Consider the following 17,911-nt stretch of genomic DNA (forward strand, 5'->3'; position numbering starts at 1 on the left):
TAATGCAGATAATCAGCAAAAGACAAAGATCTTTAAAAGTAACAGGAACCTCCTTGGCCTGGTTCTCAGAGAACACAACTGTACAATAGAACTCTGCTGAGAGATGGTGCTAACAGAATCTTGACATCTTATTAGATAGTTAAGAAGGCTTTATGAAAACATCTTCTGCATAGCCAGAAAAAAAAATTAAAAATAACCACATCTATCTCTAATATTTTAGAGCAGGACATTGCTCATGGCAATCTGGCAACTATACTTATTCAATGAATCTAAGAACATTTTGTAAGAATAAGTATTGAGCAGAAAAATTTCAATCCACACCTCCGAAATTACTTTTACATTTTAAAATCATTTTAATGTTGGTAAAACCTGAGAGCTTTTTAATTAGCTATATGGGCCAGCACTGTCACTGCTTTGTTCACTAATTTTATCATGAATACATTTTGTTTAAAGTTTAGGCTAACTAGCTACATTCATATTTAAGAGAACAAAGACCACAAAATTTTATGTCATTTTTCTCCTGTATATCAGTTTTAAGGTGCTTATGTTGGTGCTTTAGGAGACTTTTCCTATGGGAAAAAAAAAAAGGTCATGTCAATTATTTGTAACCTTTCTTTCACTTTTATTTCTTTAACCTTTATAAAAGTAAGCCAGAATAATGACTACAAAATGGTAAGGGACAACCAAATTACAGGCAGGTGGAATTTGAAACACTACCTAATCTAAGTCCCTTGTTTTCTTTCATTTACAGATGAGAAAACCTGAGGTCCCAAGAGGTAAAATTTCAAAGTTACAAAGCTCATTGAAAACAGAGGCAATACTAGAAATCAGGTCTCCCGACTCAAAATTCTATGGTATTTAAAAAATAACATGATGCATTTCTACTAAGCATTAGGGAAAGAAATCTGCCAATTCAGAAAACAGAAATTATGAAGCTCTAAAGTTTTTCTTTTAAGTCAATAAGCACAACACAAAGAAATATTTGCAAGTTAGCAATATACACAAGCTGACTTATTATATAACAAAAACCTTAGGGCTGCTACAACAACAACGATAAAGTAGTTCACCCTACTTCAGGAAATATGATAAAATAACAAACTTAAAAATATCACTGTCTTATAAATACTAAAGTTACTAGTAAATGGTAATTACCACAATAATAGAACACTGAATCTTCAAATTCTGAATTATTACAAAGTAAAAAACTTACTTATCAGGGAAAACTGGTGACAGTAGCCAATAAAATGAGGATAAATTAAAAGCAATGCTAGCATACCAATGAAGATGTCCAAGAAAGGACACAATAGATTTCCTGAGATAAATGATCATTTAAAAAAGATAATCTGAAGGGAACTATTCTTTAATGCATTTAAAAAGACTGAACTACTCTCTTTTGTAGTAAGTAATGTACCGGTGTGGGATTTGACTAAATATAAGTGACACTTTACTTTCTTTTATCTTTATGGCAACAAAATTTTATTTTCTAATTAGAGATCATGGAATAGGTACTATGCTTATTAACTTATTATATTAAATCTCTGCAAATCAACCAAATGGAAATGTCTAAGAAATAGCTGGTTTTAGGTGGACCGTAACATTTTCTTTCCTAGAAGATTTTGGATCTTGGGAGAAAATTATACTCCTATGTCAGTTTGACTATTAAAGAAATTTGGGTTAAAATTAAACTAGAAAAAAATCCCAGGAGACTGTGTACAGTCAGATGAAGGGTAAGGTTGCTTAGTCCTATTTCTTTCCCTCTCATATCACTGGAACAAAAAAAACTAAATTATGAAGAGATGTCAATGTAATTCCTTTCATATAAAACAGAAATGACATAAGAATAATGTATAAATGCGGCTACTGGAAAACAAATGAATTGAATACGAACATTTTTTATTTTAATCTGAAAAGGCATAAAAGAAGTTTAGAAGAATCATGAATTCCTTTGTAAATCCAGGTTCCATAAAAATGCTCTTTTGTGTGTTGATGTGTGGAAAAGAATGGCAAAATCCTTACTTTATGTAGGTTTAAAAAATTATATATACAAACATACAATTAAGATAATGTTACAACTTAAAATTTAAAGTTTTGCCATGATGAATATCAAGTTATGGTTATTAACTTTTTAAAATTTGTTCTTAATCAGAAAGAGTTAGGCACATGAAAGTCCTCAAAGGAAAAAAAGTTATAGGGTCTATACTGTTTATATATATTTTTCTTATAAGTTTCAATGGAGTCAATTTATATAATTCCATATCAAAAGAAAAATATAATGGAGATCCCCAAATTTCTGTTGAGAGTGACCTACAAATTTAACTGTATAAATTTGAAATCATGCTCTGGGGTATACATATATTAAACAGCAAACACAGTTTAAGGGCATAGCTACTCTTGAAAAAGAACCTCATTTTTAAAAGGTTAACTGAATTGTTGACTCAAAGATTATACCAAACGAATACTGGTCTAATGGCCTACTTTGTTGTTGCTGCTAAATACTACTGAAGACCATATATCCTTGTTTTCTATAACCCCCAAGTTCTAACAAAAACAAATAATATCCGTAGAGCAATTTAAAGGTTACAGAGCACGATAACATATGTTATCTCATTTGATCCTTACAACCAAAGTCCAGTGAGGTAGGTTTTGGGACCAAAAATTACCTTATCCTCATTTTATACTGAAGAAATGGGAGACTAAATGACCTGTCCAGCTCACATCATAATTATGGGTCTTTGAATTCCAAGCCTAATGGAATTTTCACTGCACTAGACTATGTAAGTCATCCAAGTGATAATATGTAAATATAGCTTTGGCATGTCAAAAGCAGTATAAATATCATCATAATTAAATTTTGGTATGTTACTGTTTTCTAAGCTCTGGCCAACGATCCACTAAAAAAATTTTTTAAGTAGTTCCTTTTATATCACAGGGATATAGCCTCAACCAAGATAGTTACAACTTGTTATATCCAGCTCTTATCACAAAGAAACTAATGAGGTAGGCTAAAATGTAGTAAATTTTTTCTAAATTAAAGAGATTCTTAGAATTTTCATACATTTGCTCTAAGAAGCTGAAAATCATTACTAATAAAGGTTTGCTTGAATGTTCATTTACCCAACTGGTATACAAAGATCTAACTTAACATAAAACCAACAAGAGCTTAAATACTTCTAAGAATTGCTATTCACCTTTTAAAATTAATAAAGTGTTGGTACAAGTTTGTGTATATATTTCTTGTGCAAGTTACGTATTTACTACTTGCCACATGTTATTCTGGTAAAGGAGAGACTTCATTTCACTCAATTTAAATTTAGATCCTTCAAATTCCTTTGAGGTGAGAATCTCACTACTAAGGCTAAAAGTGAGTTTTATGACAAGTGTTGTTCATTCATAAATATTGAAAAACCTACTATATACTAAGCACTTTGTAGTTATTAATCAATTCTTCTTTGAAACCAATTATTGTTTTGAGCTTAATATTATCTTTTGCTTTAATTATTGAACAAATTAAACAGTATTGGTGAAATCGAAGTACTTTTTGAAAGCCTCTTGATTATATATTAACATTTTAGAGAGAACTATTATTTTCTCAGTTGTCAGCTGTATAAATAAAATACTAAACATTATCACATGCCAATCAAAACACAAATTAAAGTTAAACAGATGGTAAGAAAGCTGTCCCAACTTGTTCAAGTTGGTTTAAGGGAACTGAGACTTTGAAATTGCCGGTTTGCCATAGTTCTTTAGCTGTTTCTTAAAAAAAATTCTTAATTTAAAGCACCAGTTTGATGAATAACATGACCCAAACTAAATACTGTTATCTAAAACAATGCACTGATGATATTAAATAAATTTTGTGGAGCAAAATTAAGACACTTAAAGTAACTGAAATATCAACATAGCATTTACATATATGCTGACAGTGAGTTTAACAAAGAAGGTAAAATGCATATATAAAAAACAGGGAGTACAAAGTTAAGATTTTCATAACTGTCTACACTTGGCCTACTTATACAAGAAAATCAATTAACATTTTGGCAATTGATAATATAATGCAGATGGCGATGGATGACATCTTTGAGCTCAAACTGGTACCTTCTATTTTAACTTCTTATTTTTGTTTCTGAATGTTTGTTTTGGTCCTCTCATGCTGTTCTCAGGGGAGATTCTCAGAAAAAAAGCCTTATGAATTACTAAGTTACTGTATAAATGAGTTGTTGTAAATTTGGCCTTCAGAGGAAAGGTTTACTAATTGTCAGTTATGAGGGAATTTAGATTCTGCCTATCCAGTACTAACTCCAGTTCCAAGGAGAAAGACGATGAAGACAGAGGAAAAAGAAAAATGCTTTGGGGCTAAATGTTCAAATATTTTCTATAAAGAGCACATCATAAACAATAAGATATATGTATTTTGAAAAAACATGATATACAAATTATCAGAAAACTGATTTTTGTACTTGATGAAAGGCTTTTTTTCAAAACCTAATTTCTTGGTATTTTTTATTTTAAAGGAGAGAAAAAAGTACACATGAATTAAACACATGTCAAGGAATGTACTATAGTAGCCCTCAAACAAATCTCTTAAATCCTTAATAATCTTAACCCCTTATATTTCATAATGCTTTACAGTTTTCAGAAAGCTTTCATATGATTTTTTCATGTGATCCCCATTTGACAACTTTGTGAGGTAGGTACTTATTTTCTATCTTCTTTTATAAACAAGGGAACTGAGGCTCAGAGAAGTTTACTTGTTAAAGGTGACAAAACTGGCATGTGACAAAGCCAGGCCTCTCTAGAGTCTTGGAATATTTTCCAAAGTGTGATTCTTGGATTACCTGCATTAAGAATCACCTGTAGTATTTTTAGAACTACAGACTTTAAAATTTGACTTTACTTACTGAATATGAATCTTTAGGGGTGGGGCCCCAAATTCCACATTTATAATGGACAATAAAACGAAGAACAGATGTATATCAGATAATGATACAAAAGCACAACACTGAGTCCAGCTAGATATTTATGTGATATAATATGATGCCATCAGCTCATTATCATATTTGAAACAGCCTGTAGCCCGGCTGCAGATTGGAATCACCTAGAAAGCTTTTTAAAAAAAACTACTAATTCTCCTCTGAATAAGAGGAAGGTGGTGAGCATCAGAGGTTCTGCAAGTGATTCTTATCTATAGTCAGGGCTGAGGACCACTTGTTTAAATACGCTTTTCTATAAAACACATCCAGCATTTTCCACAATTTTTCTTTCCCTTCTAAGCAATTTCATGCCTAATAAAGTTTGTAGTTTTTATTGTAAATTGATTTAAACAGTACATGACAAAATGTCAAACATTTTTGAATTGATATTGGTAAGACTAAAATATTATACTTCACAGCAAGACTAATCATGCTTCATTTAGTTACAGTGATTTTCAAATACCTCAATCACCACTTTGGACTTAGGTTATATATATTTCAACTGTAAAAAAAAAACAACCCAGAATCTGAAAACAAGAACGTGGGGCAAAAAGCTGTAGCCTAATGGCTACTGGGCAATGCAAATGCAGACAATCAAGTCACTGATAGGAGGGGCCTGGGTACCAAGATCTGGTGGCTTTGGCAAGATCACATCTCACTGTAGAAAAATACAACAAAGAATATAGAGAAAACATTTTGCCATTTTGTAATTGTGATTCCCACAAAAATGTTTATAATGTGTGATGTTTATCTTATTACATGCCTCCATGGAACAGATTTGAACATGAAGTTCTCTGTGAATCAATACTACTACATGGGAAAAGATGACTACAAATTAAACTTCCACCATGCATATGGTTAAGTTATAAAAACATAGCCAGTAAAAGTAATATTTACAAAAGTAATAAAGAGCACAATTATAGAGAAAAAATGTCCATCTCCGCCTTTTATTCCATTGTGAAACCTAATCCTGTATGTCTCTGGATGAAGATTATTTTGACAGAATTTTTAAAGAGCATTCAGTAGACTATTCAGATTCTTCCACTGATCTTATATCCTATTAGCTAAAATACCCTTGCTGATTTATCAAATTCTCTGACAGTTTAAAAACATAGTTCTTCTTCACTTAGTGGAAAGAAAACTACAAAGTCCAACTATTCATTTGAGAAATAAGCCTTGCATAGAAAATTTCCTTAATTCTGAAATTTTGTTTTATTAATACAACTACCAGAATGTTATCTCACAACTAGCTGATATCATATGAAAGTTCACTACAAAGCAGTCACCACACATTTAGGGTTTTTCTAAATATAAAATAAGTGGGTTTATAAAAATGCTTACCAGACAAATAATTATCTCTTCATAACCTAGAAATAAGAATTATTTATGTGATGATATAATTATTAGCATTTTTGATGCCTTGATGTTCCAAGTTTGATGCAATATAAAAAGCAAAAGTTTACTTTTCCAATGGACACAATCTGCACCTGACTGAAAGCATGATAACAGTGAGTTACAGCAATCAGTCATGCAAAGGCAAAGAATAAAATCTGCTTTTTAAATAGCGCAAGTTTTCCACCTTCGGACAATTTAAGCACTGGTTCCATCTTCTTCAATAACCCGATTCATGCTGGTACCGTGGGTGATGTGAGTCATGGGATTATTACTGAGGTCTCTGATGCTGCTATGTCGGGACTGTTCATTGAGCCGATGAGAGCTACTGTGCCTCGAGTGATCCGTCAGTCGTGACATGCTGCCGTGAGGTAGTCTCTCTTCCATTCCTCTGTAACTGCAGGGAGTGTACCTAACACACAAGAGTTTATTTTGAACCAGAAAACTAAGAACTGTCATGAAAATGCCTCATTACGTAAAATGATTAGAAACCAACAAGTGAAAAAGTAACAACCAACTTTTGATGATTTTACAGTAATTTCAAAAAGTAGACTTATTCACATGGTTGACCAGAAAGGGAGAAACCCATCTCATTAAATTCAGAATTAAGGTCTTATTCTTTGCAAAGGGACAGAAGCTAAAGTTAAATAGAGCTGACTGATACAGAGCTACCTGCGAAGTATGGATACTTTCCACATTCAAATGAATTTTGCATCATGAGGTGGGTTTTGGCAGAGGAGGAACAAGAATAGAAGAAATACGGCATTGTCCCAGGGAGTCTATAAGGCTGGTTATAATTAGTAGTACAACAAACTCAAATTTTACTGAAAGACTAGGGTTGAAAGAGGGAGCATATGAAATTAGAGGAGAAATTAGTGTAACCTAAAAAAAAAGGTGAATGAATTGTCAAGCAATTATGACAGTATGTGCCGACAGCTTCTTTCTAGATAGCCCAGTCAACAGCTGAACAACTACCTGTAAATGTCTCTTAATTACTTTTCATTAGGGCTTGAGGCTGTGAAGATGCTATTTCATAAAAGCTACATCTATTTAAATACTCCAGTAACATCCTCATAACATTTGTAACTATATTCCAGATAAAGCAAATTCTCTCCTTACCCCTAGCCCAAGACCCAGCTTTTGAGAAGTAAAATGTATGTGAACCGCGCTACACTGCGTATTGCAGGCAGGCAGTCGTCAAGAGACGACTTGAAAGACAACAGTGGGAGCATCAGAGATAAGAAAACACACTTACATACACCTCTTTGTAAAAAAGTAATTTAGGATAACAAAGCTCAAAGAAAATGTAACTGAATATAATTTATAACTTTAATTAATATATATTAAATTTTACTTTAATATTGCTAAAATTAAAAAGGATATAGCAGGCCATTCCTTTTTAAAATAGTCATTGGAGGGGCACGTAGGTGGCTCAGTTGGTTGGTTAAGTGACTGCCTTCAGCTCAGGTCATGATCCTGGAGTCCCAGGATCAAGTCCCGTATTGGGCTCCCTGCTCAGCAGGGAGTCTCCTTCTCCCTCTGAACCTCCCCCCTCTTGTGCTCGCTCTCTCTCATTCTCTCTCAAATAAATAAATAAAATCTTTAAAAAAAATAGTCATCAGAGGTGCCTGCCTGGCTCAATTGGTTGAGCGTCTGACTCTTGATTTCGGCTCAGGTTGTGATCTCATGGTTGTGAGATCAGCCCTGTGTGGGGCTCCATGCTGGGCATGGAGGCTGCTTAAGATTCTCTCTCTCTCCTCTGCCCCTTTCCCTACTGCATCCCCTGCTCACATGTGTGCTTTTCTCTCTCTAAAAAATAAAATAAATTTTTAAAAATGGTCATCAAAAGAATGAATCATAAGCAGCTGAAGACCTATTGGCTGTCAAAATAATTCATTTATCATTACTTCATAATAATTACAAATTTCAGGACTCAATATGAATCATTTACAAAATTTAAAGATTTTAAAGACTGGTTCATACACTACTGAGGTAACCCAGTTTTACAGAAGTGCTTGTCAAATGTTTTCATCAGATCAGAGTTAAAAAACTGAGAAGCTCTGGGGTACCTGGGTAGCTCAGTGGGTTAAGCATGTGCCTTCAGCTCAGGTCATGTTCCCAGGGATCTGGGATGTGGCCCAGCCACAGCCTCCCTGCTCAGTAGGGAGCCTGCTTCTCCCTCTGCCCCTCTCCCCAGCTCATGATCTTTCTCCCTCAAATATTTTTTTTTTAAATTGAGACGTCCTTTTATTTATTTTTTATTTTTATTAAAAGATTTATCCATTTATTTTAGAGAGAGTGAGAGAGCACACAAGTGGGGGGAGGGGCAGAAGAAGAGAAGCAGACTCCCTGCTCAGCGTGGAGCCCCACATGGCTTGATCTCATGAACCCAAGATCATGACCTGAGCCAAAACCAAGAGTTGGATGCCCAACTGCTGGAGCCACCCAGATGCCCCTACTTTTTATTTTTTAAAGATTTTCTTTTTTTAAAAATATCTTATTTATTTATTTGACAGAGAGAGACACAGCAAGAGAGGGAACACAAGTGGGGGGAGTGGGAGCCACCCAGGTGCCCTAAAGGTTTTATTTTTAAGTAAGCTCTACCCTCAGCGTGGGACTTGAACTCACAACCCTGAGACCAAGAGTTGTGTGCTCCACCAAATGAGGCAGCAGGGTGCCCCAGAAATCCTTTTAAAATGATAAAAAGAAAGCATGTCTTTTGTTTTCAGTCTGAATAAAGCAAAAAAAATTTAAGAATGAAAAGATGCATTTTAAATATTTTTAAAATTTCTTATGTTAGTAGGTAAAAGAGCATTTAATTTTTTTTTTTTTAACTAACATCTAATGTATTATTTGTTTCACAGGTACAGGTCTGTGATTCATCAGTCTTACACAATCCACAGCGCTCACCATAGAACATACCCTCCCCAATGTCCATCACCCAGCCACCCCATCCCTCCCACCCCCACCACTCCAGCAACCCTCTGTTTGTTTCCTGAGGTTAAGAGTCTCTTATGGTTTGTCTCCCTCTCTGGTTTTGTCTTCTTTCATTATTCTCTCCTTTCCCCTACAATCCTCTGTCTTGTTTCTAAAATTCCTCATATCAGTGAGATCATATGATACTTGTCTTTCTCTGATTGACTTATTTCGCTTATTTCAAAGTTCCATCCATGTAGTTACAAAAGGCAAGACTTCATCTTTCTGATGGCTGCATAATATTCCATTGTGTATGTATGTGTATATATATATATATATATATATATATATATATATACCACATCTTCTTTATCCATTCATCTGTTGATGGACATCTAGGCTCTTTCCATAGTTTGGCTATTGTGGACACTGCTGCTATAAACATTGGGGTGCATGTGCCCCTTCAGATCACTACATTTGTATCTTTATGGTAAATACCCAGTAGTGCAATTGCTGGGTAGTAGGGTAGCTCTATTTTCAGCTTTTTGAGGAACCTCCATACTGTTTTCCAGAGTGGTTGCACCAGCTTGCATTCCCATCAACAGTGTAGGAGGTTCCCCTTTCTCCACATCCCCGCCAACATCTGTCGTTTCCTGACTTGTTAATTTTAGCCATTCTGATTGGTGTGAGGTGGTATCTCATTTAGGTTTTGATTTGGATTTCTCTGATGTGAAGTGATGTTGAGCACTTTTTCATGTGTCTGTTGGTGACCTGGACGTCTTCTTTGCAGAAATGTCTGTTCATATCTTCTGCCCATTTCTTAATTGGATTATTTGTTCTTTGGGTGTTGAGTTTGAGAAGTTCTTTACAGATTTTGGATACTAGCCCTTTATCTGATATGTCATTTGCAAATATCTTCTCCCATTCTGTTGGATGTCTTTTGGTTTTGTTGACTATTTCCTTCCTGTGCAAAAGCGTTTTATCTTGATCAAGTCCCAGCAGTTCATTTTTACCCTTGCTTCCCTTGCCTTTGGCGATGTGTCTAGGAAGGATTTGCTGTGGTTGAGGCAGAAGAGGTTGCTGCCTGTGCTCTCCTCAAGGATTTTGATGGATTCCTGTCTCACATTTAGGTCTTTCATCCATTTTGAGTCTATTTTTGTGTGTGGTGTAAGGCAATGGTCCAGTTTCATTCTTCTGCATGTGGCTGTCCAATTTTCCCAATACCATTTATTGAAGCGACTGTCTTTTTTCCATTGGATTTTCCTTCCTGCTTTGTCAAAGATTAGTTGAGCATAGTGTTGAGGGTCCATTTCCGGGCTCTCTATTCTGTTCCACTGATCTATGTGTCTGTTTTTGTGCCAGTACCATACTGTCTTGATGACGACAGCTTTGTGATAGAGATTGAAGTCCAGAATTGTGATGCCACCAGCTTTGCTTTGCTTTTTCAACATTCCTCTGGCTATTATGGGGTCTTTCTGGTTCCATACAAATTTTAGGATTATTTGTTCCATTTCTTTGAAAAAAGTAGATGGTATTTTGATAGGGATTGCATTAAATGCATAGCTTGCTCTAGGTAGCATAGACGTTTTAACAATATTTGTTCTTCCAATCCATAAGCATGGAATGTTTTTCCATTTCTTTGTGTCTTCCTCCATTTCTTTCATGAGTATTCTATAGTTTTCTGAGTACAGATTCTTTGCCTCTTTGGTTAGATTTATTCCTAGGTATCTTATGGTTTTGGGTGGCAATTATAAATGGGATTGACTCCTTAATTTCTCCTCTTCTGTCTTGTTGTTGGTGTATAGAAATGCAACTGATTTCTGTGCACTGATTTTATATCCTGCCACTTTACTGAATTCCTGTATGAGTTCTAGCACTTTTGGGGTAGAGTCTTTTGGGTTTTCCACATAAAGTATCATATCATCTGCAAAAAGTTAGAGTTTGACTTCTTCTTTGACGATTTGGATGTCTTTTATTTCTTTTTGTTGTCTGATTGCTGAGGGTAGGACTTCTAGTACTATGCTGAATAGCAGTGATGATAGTGGACATCCCTGCCGTGTTCCTGACCTTAGGGGAAAAGCTGTCAGTTTTTCCCCATTGAGAATGATATTCGCTGTGGGTTTTTCATAGATGGCTTTTATGATATTGAGGTTTGTACCCTCTATCCCTACACTCTGAAGAGTTTTAATCAAGAAAGAATGCTGTACTTTATCAAATGCTTTTTTCTGCATCTATTGAGAGGATCATATGGTTCTTGTTCTTTCTTTTATTAATGTATTGTATCACATTGATTGATTTGCAGATGTTGAACCAATCTTGCAGCCCAGGGATAAATCCCACTTGGTCGTGGTGAATAATCCTTTTAATGTACTGTTAGATCCTATTGGCTAGTATTTTGGTGAGAATTTTTGCATCCATGTTCATCAAGGATATTGGTCTGTAGTTCTCCTTTTTGATGGGGTCTTTGGTTTGGGGATCAAGGTAATGCTGGCCTCATAAAATGAGTTTGGAAGTTTTCCTTCTATTTCTATTTTTTGGAACAGTTTCAGAATAGGTATTAATTCTTCTTTAAATGTTTGGTAGAATTCCCCTGGGAAGCCATCTGGCCTTGAGCTCTTGTTTGTTGGGAGATTTTTGATTACTGCTTCAATTTCCTTAGTGGTCATAAGTCTGTTCAGGTTTTCTCTTTCTTCCTGCTTTAGTTTTGGTAGTTTATACGTCTCTGGGAATGCATCCAATTCTTCCAGATTATCTAATTTGCTGGCATATAGTTGCTCATAATATGTTCTTATAATTGTTTGTATTTCTTTAGTGTTGGCTGTGATCTCTCCTCTTTCATTCATGATTTTATTTGGGTCCTTTCTATTTTCTTTTTGATAAGTCTGGGCAGGGGTTTATCAATCTTATTAATTCTTTCAAAGAACCAGCTCCTAGTTTCGTTGATCTGTTCTACTGTTCTTTTGGTTTCTATTTCATTGATTTCTGCTCTAATCTTTATTATTTCTCTTCTCCTGCTGGGTTTAGGTTTTATTTGCTGTTCTTTCTCCAGCTCCTTTCAGTGTAGGGTTAGGTTGTGTATTTGAGACCTTTCTTGTTTCTTGAGAAAGGCTTGTATTGCTATATATTTTCCTCTTAGGACCGCCTTTGCTGCATCCCAAAGATTTTGAACAGTTGTGTTTTCATTTGTTTCCATGAATTTTTTAAATTCTTCTTTGATTTCCTGGTTGACCTATTCATTCTTCAGTAGGATGCTCTTTAGCCTCCATGTATTTGAGTTCTTTCCAACTTTCCTCTTGTGATTGAGTTCTAGTTTCAAAGCACTGTGGTCCGAAAATATGCAGGGAATGATCCCAATCTTTTGGTACTGGTTGAGACCTGATTTGTGACCCAGGATGTGATCTATTCTGGAGAATGTTCCATGGGCACTAGAGAAGAATGTGTATTCTGTTGCTTTGGGATGGAATGTTCTGAATATATCTGTGAAGTCCATCTAGTCCAGTGTGTCATTTAAAGCCTTAATTTCCTTGTTGATCTTTTGCTTAGATGATCTGTCCATTTCAGTGAGGGGGGTGTTAAAGTCCCCCACTATTATTGTATTTTTGTTGATGTGTTTCTTTGCTTTTGTTATTAATTGGCTTATGTAATTGGCTGCTCCCATGTTAGGGGCATAGATATTTACAATTGTTAGATCTTCTTGTTGGATAGACCCTTTAAGTAGGACATCGTGTCCTTCCTCATCTCTTATTACAGTCTTTGGTTTAAAATCTAATTTGTCTGATATAAGGATTGCCACCCCAGCTTTCTTTTGATGTCCATTAGCACGGTAAATTATTTTCCACCCCCACACTTTAAATCTGGAGGTGTCTTTGGGTCTAAAATGAGTCTCTTGCAGACAGCATATCAATAGGTCTTGTTTTTTAATCCAAACTGTACCCCATGTCTTTTGATTGGGGCATTTAGTCCATTTACATTCAGGGTAACTGTTGAAAGATACGAATTTAGTGCCATTGTATTGCCTGAAAGGTGACTGTTACTGTATATTGTCTGTGTTCCTTTCTGGTCTATGTTACTTTTAGGCTCTCTCTTTGCTTAGAGGACCCCCTTCAATATTTCTTTTAGTTTTTGTTTATCCTGGAAGCTTTTTATCTCTCCTATTTTCAATGACAGCCTAGCTGGATATAGTAATCTTGGCTGCATATTTTTCTCTTTTAGTGCTCTGAATATATCAAGCCAGTCCTTTCGGGCCTGCCAGGTCTCTGTGGGTAGGTCTGTTGCCAATCTAATGTTTCTACCATTGTAGATTACAGACCTCTTGTCCAGAGCTGCTTTCAGGATTTTCTCTTTGTCTCTGAGATTTGTGAGTTTTACTATTAGATGTTGGGTATTGGCCTATTTTTTTTGATTTTGAGAGATGGTTCCCTGTGCCTCCTGGATTTTGATGCCAAAATGCTCCTTCCCCAAATTAGGGAAGTTCTCCACTGTAATTTGCTCTCATATATCTTCTGCCCCCCTCTCTCTTTCTTCTTCTGGGATCCCAATTATTCTAATATTGTTTTGTCTTATGGTATCACTTATCTCTTGAATTCTGCCATCATGATCCAGTAGTCGTTTCTCTCTTTTTCTCAGCTTCTTTATGCTCCATCATTTGGTCTTCTATATCACTAATTCTCTCTTCTGCCTCATTTATCCTAGCAGTTAGAGCCTACATTTTTGATTGCACCTCATTAATAGCCTTTTTGATTTCGACTTGATTAGATATTAGTTCTTTTATTTCTCCAGAAAGGGTTCTCTAGTGTCTTCAATGCTTTTTTCAAGCCCATCTTTATAATCATCATTCTGAACTCTAGTTCTGACATCTTACTAATGTCTGTATTGATTAGGTCCCTGGCAGTCAGTACTGCCTCTTGTTCTTTTTTTTTGAGGTGAGTTTTTCCATCTTGTCATTTTGTCCAGAGGAGAACAGATGAATGAGCGAACAAAATGCTAAAAGGGTAACAACGACCCCAGAAAAATATACACTTCCAGAAAGTGGTCACTTTTCTGTTCATAGAATTGCTGCTATTCTTTTCTTCAATTTCCTGTTGAGTTTGTAGGTGTTCAGAATGGTTTGATAACTATGTAGCTGAATTCCTGGGACCAGACGAAATTTAGGTCTCCTACTCCTTCACCATCTTACTTCTCCCCGCAAGAACGTTTAATTCTTATCTATTAAAAGGTATTTCACATTCAAGACATAGTTTTAAATTTGATTTGTATATTTTGGTAAAATAACTACACTGTTTGCAAATGAAAATATTTCAGAATGAGATTATTCTAGTTAATAATTATTATTTTGCATCATGATTATTGTCCTAAATTAGGTGAAAGATTTTTCCAAATATAACTTGCCAGGTAATTTGGAGATCTTTCACCTCTCAAATGACTTCAAAAGCATCTATTTCAAATAAATATGGCAAATGAAAAAAGCCAAGTATGATACAGTTTAATGAATGATATCAAAGTAATTAAAAAATAAAAACAAATCATTATTTAAAAATATGAATTGGGTATTTTCTAAAATAAAACCTAGGGCACCTGGGTGGCTCAGTTGGTTAAGCGACTGCCTTCGGCTCAGGTCATGATCCTGGAGTCCCGGGATCAAGTCCCGCATCGGGCTCCCTGCTCAGCAGGGTGTCTGCTTCTCCCTCTGACCCTCTTCCCTTTCATGCTCTCATTCTCTCTCTCTCAAATAAATAAAATCTTTAAAAAAAATAAAATAAAATAAAACCTAAATCTTTGAGTTTAACAAATAAGACTCAAAAGATACAATTTTCATAGAAAAAAATTACTATATTGAGTTCTTATGTCGATTTATTTAAATGAAATATAAGGTTATCACAAAATTCTAGAATATGAACAACCTGCCCATGGATAATTAGGAATCAACTACACAGAAAAATAAATTTAATTATAGTGTTTAATCTCAACTGTATATATGGGAATTACCAAATTTATTTGTCTTTTGCCAGTCATTTAAACCACTATCACTGGGGCACCTAGGTGGCACAATCGGTTGTGTCTGACTCTTGGTTTTGGCTCAGGTCATTATCTCAGAGTCGTGAGATCAAGCCCCACATTGGACTCCACACTCAGCATGGACTCTGCTTAAGACTCTCTCATCCTCTCCCTCCCTCTGCCCCTACCCCCTGCTCTTTCTCTCTCTCAAAATAAATATTTTTTTAAAAAACAACACTGTGACCATCTACTCTAATATACAGTATAAAAATGTACATTAATTTAATATAAGCTTAGGCAAAATGATAGGAACGGTTAATTTGCTGAAAAAATAATATGGTGTATTCCAAAGTCAAAATGAAAGAAACTTAAAGATGACTTAATCTTTTTGATTCTCTATACTAGTTGCTGCCATTAATATAAATAATTGAATTCATTTTGGTTTAACCAGTATTTCATTATATTCATTCCCTAGCTTTCCCTTTTTATGTCATCTACTTACCACCTAAACACTCATTCCCAAACCTCCACCTACTTACTCAGCCACTTCGTTTTCTACCCATCCTCTAATCTAACAATTACTTGTTCTTTGAAGTTGACATACATGTGTAGGTGTATTTGCCTCAGTCTATTTTATTTCATGAAGCATTGAGATAAATAATAACCCATCAAGGAGTCTGGACTAGAGTGAGTATTGAGAAGCAGGGGCGTGTGTGTGTGTGTGTGTGTGTGTGTGTGTATTATCTCATAATCAGATACCATTAGATGATGAGAAAACAATGGCCAAAAGATAGGGATAACATATAAACTTAAAAACTGACAGATAAGAAAGAAATTTCCATGAGATGGTTTTTGGAATTATGAAAACCCCTATTTAGACTTTTAAGTTCAACAGGGTCTCAGAATCTTTCAGATCTGCTCTTACGTTCTGGCTATGGCAGAGGGTCTTAAAATATGAGTATTCATGTACCACACAGAACACCCTTAGTAGACTGTCACTTTAGTTCTGGGCCCTGAATTCCTGGGAAATGCCCCTGTTTCTTTTCTTTTCTTCCTTTTTTTTTTTTTTTTAAGTAATCCCTATACCCAACGTGGGGCTAAAACTCACAAATCCAAGATCATGCTCTACCGACTGGGCCAGCCAGGCACCCCGAAATGCCCACATTATTTCTTTTCTTTTTTTTTTTTTTAACAACCCACATTATTTCTAAAGTCATTAGTTATTCAACAGATTTGTCTCTTGATAGCTAGACAGACAGACAATACAGACAGATATACAGATAAAGATATATGCCTACCACTATGCTACATGTTATGGGGAAATACAGAGATGTCTGTCACCTAGTTCTCATTCTCCAGAAGTTACAAACTTAGCTGAGAAAAGACAGCTGTATGGAAAATAGGTCATACCCCCAAAAATGATTAAAAAGCAATTAACTGCCATGGATATGGGAATTAAGTAGGCCTTAAAGGATGGGTATAATTTTGATTAAGCAGAGAGGTAGGAAAGGCCATTATAGGAAGTCTTAATTTCTCCTCTGGTTTTCATAACACTACACTTTTATATATTCCTTCATATGTCAATAAGCACTTTCTTTGAATCACATTCTGGCTATCCTTCCTATGTTATTATTACTGTAAGTATTTAAACCAAGGACTCGTTCTTGGTCTGTTCTTTTATTATGTTTCAAATAACTCCATCTCATAATTTTAATTATCAATTACCTTATATTAGTGATTCTAAACTTTCTTATCGAAACTCCAGTTCCATTCAGATTACAGAGGCTGAAATACTCTATATTTCATTGCCTTCAGAAATTCTCTACTCAGTATGAATTTATTTTTTATTACCATTCATTTACCCTATACATTTCCTCTAAGATATTTTCATAGGCCAATCTGATCTTTCCCTTATAAAGTTCTATAACATCAATCATCTCTAACACTCACTGTTTTAATTATATGCTGACTTGCACTATTATGTAATTGGCTCTTAGGTAAATATGTCTTATCTTTCCTATAAGATTATGCTCCTAGGGGTGCCTGGGTGGCTCAGCTGGTTGAGCATCTGCCTTTGGCTCAGGTCATGATCCTGGGGTTCTGGGATCGAGCCTCACATCGGGCTCCGTGATAAGCGGGGAGCCTACTTTTCCCTCTCCCCCTGCTGCTCACTCTGTTTCTGCTCTCTCTCTGTCAAATAAATGGGTGAAATCTTAAAAAAAAAAAGATTATGCTCCTACAATGCAGAAATTATACCTCACCTCACCTTTCTTTCTTCTATATAACTATACACAGAATGCCACATGCACAGGAGGCGTATTATAAATAATTGTTCTTCCTTATTGTAAAGGATGAGGGGAGTCTGGGTGGCTTAGTCATTAAGCGTCTGTCTGCCTTCGGCTCAGGTCATGATCCCAGGGTCCTGGGATCGAGTCCCGCATCGGGCTCCCTGCTCTGTGGGAGGCCTGCTTCTCCCTCTCCCACTCCCCCTGCTTGTGTTCGCTCTCTCGCTGTGTCTCTCTCTGTCAAATAAATAAAATCTTTAAAAAAAAAAAAAAAGAAAGAAAAGGATGAGGCTAACTGTCAAATGTCAAATAATGCTGAGAGTTCATAGAGGGTGGTGTTGACAAAACATATTC

General features: G+C 35.4%; 1 protein-coding gene across 3 annotated transcripts in view; it reads right to left on the bottom strand.

Annotated features, from left to right (window-relative positions):
- Positions 1–760: 760 nt before the first annotated feature.
- Positions 761–17,911, bottom strand: part of FZD3 (frizzled class receptor 3) — a 101,795-nt gene continuing 84,644 nt past the window's right edge. For all 3 annotated transcript variants that reach the window (XM_025874018.2, XM_073892529.1, XM_073892530.1), the window contains one exon: positions 761–6,774. In XM_025874018.2, the coding sequence (XP_025729803.1) occupies positions 6,561–6,774 (214 nt within the window). In that variant the 3' untranslated portion in view covers positions 761–6,560. The remainder of the gene's footprint in view (positions 6,775–17,911) is intronic.

Source organism: Callorhinus ursinus, unplaced genomic scaffold (assembly GCF_003265705.2).
Source record: "Callorhinus ursinus isolate GAN/ISIS: 27379988/994484 unplaced genomic scaffold, GSC_fseal_2.0 scaffold4, whole genome shotgun sequence".
Lineage (NCBI taxonomy): Eukaryota > Metazoa > Chordata > Mammalia > Carnivora > Otariidae > Callorhinus > Callorhinus ursinus.